The sequence below is a fragment of the Mus musculus genome, chromosome 10 (assembly GCF_000001635.26).
Source record: "Mus musculus strain C57BL/6J chromosome 10, GRCm38.p6 C57BL/6J".
In the NCBI taxonomy this organism is placed as follows: domain Eukaryota; kingdom Metazoa; phylum Chordata; class Mammalia; order Rodentia; family Muridae; genus Mus; species Mus musculus.
In genome coordinates, this window is record NC_000076.6 from 88,325,750 (window position 1) to 88,331,749 (window position 6,000).

General features: G+C 44.2%; 1 protein-coding gene across 4 annotated transcripts in view; it reads right to left on the minus strand.

Moving 5' to 3' along the window:
* The window catches only part of Dram1 (DNA-damage regulated autophagy modulator 1), a 41,559-nt gene that overhangs the window by 2,949 nt on the left and 32,610 nt on the right, over positions 1-6,000 (minus strand). For all 4 annotated transcript variants that reach the window (XR_380446.4, XM_011243576.2, XM_017314100.1 and 1 more), the window contains one exon: positions 3,334-3,392. Coding sequence is in view for 3 of the 4 variants with exons in the window: in XM_011243576.2 (XP_011241878.1) it covers positions 3,334-3,392 (59 nt within the window). In the remaining variant the exon portion in view is untranslated. The remainder of the gene's footprint in view (positions 1-3,333; positions 3,393-6,000) is intronic.

The window sequence follows — 6,000 nt, forward strand, 5'->3', positions numbered from 1 at the left end:
GGTTTGGTTTTGTTTCCCTGCCCTGGGAACTCCATAGTTGAAGGAGTCGCTGAAGTGTCTAGAGGGTACTCCCTCCCAGGGATCGTCCTAGAATGAACGTGTGCACACCCATAAGACCAGCTTGGCACCCCGATAGGTTTTTATGCCTCTCTGTTACTGTGGGTATTGATTCTGCAGAGTGCTGATTCGCACAATAAGGCAAATACAGCAGCAGAGCAAATGCCAGAAGCAAGAGACCCATCATGCTTCCGATGGCTCTGGAGACAAAGGATGCCAGGAGCCAGCCGCGTCTGGAGTTGAGAAACGATGAAGCAGGTGGAGGTTGAGCTAGACAAGGTCAAAGCCCATGTTTTATCAGCTGATTCCATTTCTCTTGATTTTATTTAATTTGAAATTTATTTATTTATTTATTTATTTATTTATTTATTTATTTCCGTGGCGTTGGGGATTGAACCCAGGGCCTTGCATAAGCGAGGAAAGTGTTCTAGCACTGAACTACACTTCTAGCCGACATACTTCATCTTCACAAAATAGGAAAATAATATGTCAATGCTGTTTCAGAAGTAAAAAAGGCCCCCATATATGCATGAGTATCCCTCTGTCTGTCTACCTGTCTGTCTGTGTGTGTGTGTGTCCCCTTCCCTCCCATCTCCTTTTCTGCATGTGTGCATGCATGTATATATGTATGTATGTACGTATGTATGTTCATCTGCTTTTTAAAACACTATAATTTACTTAAAAGCACTCTCTAAGTATTTCTTTACCCTCATCTGCATTCTGATCTGCTTATATGCCTAGTCTGTAGACACTTGGTCTGAGGCCCGTGCTGTCAAGTAAACAAGTCAGTTCTAGGACGATGGCCCTTTTCTTCGACCTTCTGCTCGTCCACAGATTTAATGGATGACGTCAGACTCTGCTCTACAGATGTTCACCTCCAACTATTGTTCTCACCCAGGGTCACAACTGAGGAGAGCACGGCCAGTCCGATCAAGGACAGAGACCAGCGCCCACTAATTGTTGGTGCCAGCAGCAGTCATACCCTACCCCACCCAGATCATTCCTGGACAATGAAGATGGCTTACAAAAAGGAGCAATAGAGCCAGTTCAGAGGTTAAGAGCACCTTCTGCCCTTGCAGAGGACAGGGCTTGTTTCCCAGGACCCACATAGTGGCTCACGAGTGTCTGCACCTCCGGTTCCAGGGGATCCCAACCCTCTTCTGCCTCCAACCGAGAGCACCAAGCAAGCACATGGCGTGAATGCTTACATGAAGGCAACACACACTCACATACACATAACACAAATATTCAAAGACTATGTAAGGGTAAGCATGGCAGATGGCTCATTATGTTTAAGGCCCTGCGGCCAAACCTGATAGCCTGAGCCACATGATACAGAGGGCATGGAATCAGAGTCCCAACTTCTCTAGTCTGTGTATAAATGCAGAATTAGCTATATGAATGGCAAAGAGTTACAATCCTCACCCTCCCCTTCAGGCATGCTGATACAAAGGGTATAATATAAAGAAAGCTTAATATACTACATGGAATTCAGGTCAGTGCCTAACTACTACTCTCCGCAGCCATTGGTACTGGAAACAGAAGGCAGCATTGGAGGGCTTCAGTAAAGAGAAAACCAGATACTAGATACTTCGATGCTCTTTTTGTTAAGGCCAAGTTCTCTACATGGCCCAGGCTGGTCCTAAAGTCATGCTCCTTCTGCCTTGGCCTTTGGAGTTCTGGGATCGTAAACATGAGCCACCCGCCCTACCCTGCTCCTTTTTACAATTTCAGATAGAAAATGGACGAAGCTAACGGATTTTCAGCATGCTAAACCCTGGATTGCACTTTATTTGTGGTGAAACACTGTCACCTAGTGGCTGAGAATTGAAGTACACCCAGACTCACTCTATCCATGTCAGTCTCCTTGACCAGAGGAGAGAGCATCCTTCAGGCAGGGCACTGTGACCTTTTGACAAGCTAGTTAAAACACTTTTAGAAATCCTAGCCAGAGAATTCTTTCCTTCAGCATTATCCCCGTAGCTGTCTTGATGGCTTCCATTGAGAACCTTGGGTGCTTTTTGAAAACTCCTGCACTAATCACACGGTTCCTCTGCCCATCAATGCACCCACACCCTTCCTCTCACCTCTTAGCGTTAGCCTATCACCCAACATTTTTCTGAAACTTTTTTTTTTTTTGAAAAAACACTTTCTTTCTGCTTAAATCCAGGACCCTTGTTCCTCGAACTGCTCAGCTATGTCCGCCAAGAACAACTATTTCCCTTTTTAAAAAATGTCCTTCTCTTGGTCTCTGGGATAGATACCATGCCCTAACCTGAGGTGGGAATTAACTATTGCTTCTGTGGTTCTACAACACACTATCAGACTTCAATTCATAATCGTTCTTACTTTCAAAGTGTTATGTTTGGCAGAAGACGGCCACTGTTTGCCCATTGAACTCCAGGCCTCCTTGGGGACCCACTTCCCCACAGCTGTGCTTGCTCCTGGACATTCCCATAGACTCAGTTCATGAGAACTGTCTGAGAGCAGCCCAGCACAGTCTGGCTCTTCCATTGGCCCAGTTGTCTTCCTGTTTGTTTCGGTTGAAGACATTCTTCTTGCCCCTTGAAAAGCCCCCTGTTACTCTCTCTCATCTGTCTTGTGTCCCGAGCATCATCTATCCACTCTGGCCACACTGACACATACTAAGGCAGAAGGTGGCTCCCCAAACTGACCAGTTTCCCTGAACACAAGAGATTCAAGAGTCAGGGGGAAAAAAAAAGACCTTTTGCTTTTAAGAGAACCCAAACACCAGGCAGTGGTGGCACACATGCTCAGGTGGTAGAGGCCGGTGGATTGCTGTGAGTTCAAGGTCAACCTGGCTTATACAGTGAGTTCCAGGATAGCCAGCGCTACACAGAGAAGCCCTGTCTGGAAAAAAAAAAAAAACCCAAAGCAACAGCAAATCCCATGTTCCTGCCATTGCACAACTGTCTTGATCATGTCCCTCACTGTGTGTGTGTGTGTGTGTGTGTGTGTGTGTGTGTGTGTAGCTCTGGAGTGCTAGTGTGTAGAACAGCAGCTGCCTTGGATTCATGAAATGCTAATAATGGCCAATTGCACCTGTAACTTTGCTTCCCTGCTGCCTTTTGGAGCTAATTATCACACACACACAACACACACACAACACACACTACAGCAGTAAGCTGAGTCCATATCACAATGAGTCCACACTTTCCCTCCCATTCTAGGAAAGGCCAGTGATCCTTCTTAGGACTTGCCAGCCACAGTCTCACAGACTCAGGATCAGTAACTCTACTGAGGCTAAACAGTTACCTTTTCTTTTGGATTCCATTCCAGCTTGGTTATAGAAATGAGTGAAGCACAGGCAATCACTTTTAAATAAAAGAGGAGCACGTTAAGGAAATAATCAGTCTTTGTAATTATTAAAATGACTCTATTAACATAATTATTACACAGTCTCTAAACATTACATTTCTACAATCAGACCACTGATATGAACATCTTGGACTAATCTCAGATCTTCAGTCACGACAGTAGCTAATTTACAACACAGGTACAGAACATTGCCCCGCATTGCCTAGGGCCTTAGGTTCAGTTCCCCGTACCATAAAGAGAGAGCATAAATCAATAAATTATAGTATGTAGATGCAGTTATTCCTTAGCAATACTTTTTGAATGTGTTGGCAGTTTGACTGAGAACGGTCCCCTAGGCTCATATATTTGAATGCTTAATCACCAGGGAGTGGCACTCCTTGATAGAATTAGGATTGGGAGATGTGGTCTGGTTGGAAGTCAAAACCACACACCCAGCCTGGTATCTTCTTCCTCCCTTTCAGCCATTGGATCAGGATGTAGGTCTTAGTTACTTCTCTGGCACCATGCCTGCCTGCCACCATGTTCCCTGCTGCCACCATGATAATGAACCTTATAAGCCCCTGAGACTGTAAGCATGCCCACAATTAAATGTTTCCCTTTATAAGCGCCATCACGGTGTCTCTTCCCAGCAGTGGAACACTAAAACAGGTCTGTATGGTAAATCTTAGCCTGTGTCTACATTTCATTCAACCTGAGCATTTCCGGTTGTTCCTCTCAAGCAAGCTGCTTATAGCTGGCCCACCCTGGTGACACCAGCGTCTGAGACAGGTCTTCTTTTTTCCTTTCTGCGACTGAATAAGAACATGTTCCCTCTAAAATGCCATTTTGAAGATAAGAGCTTTTGTGAAAAGTAACACTTCATATACAAAACTAAGCTGCCAGGGGGCAGGGGAGATGGCTCAGTGGTTAAGAACACCTCTGCTCTTGCAGGGGACCCAGGTTCCATTCCCAGAACCCAAGTCTGTGTATAACCAACTGCAACTCCACTTCCAGCTTGATGCCCTCTGTGGGCAGCATATAAACTTGATGCACTGACATACATACATACATGCAGGCAAAACATCTGAAATAATAATAATAACAATTATTATTATTATTATTATTAATATAGAAAAATAAGCTATTTTCAAATTCAAACTACTACCTTGTAGAAATAGACTTTTGATGGGTAGTTGGATAGAAGCGCAGTCCCCTTCCCCCTGACCCAGAATTATAGAGCCAAAAGAGATGCCAGCCACGGAGACCTCTGCCTTCCCTGGGCACTACAGCCTCAACAAGGGCAAGGTTGAACTTAGAAAGTTTTTTTTAAAGGGGGAGTGGGAGAGACAGGTCAGTTGTGAAGAGCACTGGCTGCTCTTCCAGAGGACCTGGGTTCAATTCCCAGCATCCACATGACAGCTCACAGCTGTCTGTTAACACCAGTTCCAGAAGATAAGACATCCTCACACAGATATATACATGCAGGCAAAACACCAGTGGACGTAAGTGAATTATTTAAAAAAAAAAAACACTATGGGGAAATAGGAAGGTCTGGAAGGACTTAAAACAAACAAACAAACAAACAAACAAACAACCACAAGGTATCAGTCTAACATGCTGAGCCAAAGCCGTGTGTTGAGCCTTCTCTGCTGAATTCAATCAGCTCCTCCTTCCCCTGCCCCTCCCCCTTCACATTCTGCAAAGCTCAGCACTTCTCCCTTTCTCAGAATAAAAGCAGCCGAAAGCATAGACGATCCCTTGGCCATCTAATGACCATACTCCTGCTTCTACTAGTTTCAAAGTCTATTGATTCATCTATTTACCCTTAGCTCCCTCTTGAGGGCACTTGGTGTAGATGTTCGGTTAAACAGACTTAGTCTCAGAAATATTAAAGTCCCGTTAGATGAAGCCAGAGAACAGGTTGTGCTAGGCAGAAGAGAGCCAGGAACAGCAACAGCTCAGATGAAAAGACATCCGTTCATATGCACTGGCATCTGGGGAGCCAGAGGTCAGCTTCAGCTGAGTTTTGAAGTTTGAAGACCTCTCTATAGTAGCCCCAAGCCCACAGAACTATAATGCATTAAGTTTAAATTTGCTGGTAGCCACATTTTTAAAACTAAAAAGAAGGCAGGACATGGTGGCACATGCCCTTAATCCCAGTACTTGGGAGGCAGAAGCAGTCAGATCTCTTGAGAGCTCCAGGCCAGCCTGAACTACAAAGCAAGTTCTAGGATAGCCAGGGCTGTTATACAGAGAAACTCTGTCTCAAAAACAAACAAACAAACAAACACATGCAACAACAACAACAATGATAATGAGGAAGCTGGCAGATGGTGGCTCACATCTTTAATCCCAGCACTTTGGAGGCAGAGGCAGGCAGATCTTTGAGAGTTTGAGGCCAGCCTGATCTACAGAGCAAGTTCTAGGACAGCCAGGGCTACACAGATGAGAAACCTCATCTCCAAAAGCAAATGAAAAAATTAAATAGTAATTCTAATTTAACCCAACTTACTAAAATACTGTGACTATAGTAATATTGATATATTATTTGATGTTATTTTATATAGTGATAGGTAACATATATCCTATTTACCCTAATATGTCAAATGATATTAATTATGATGA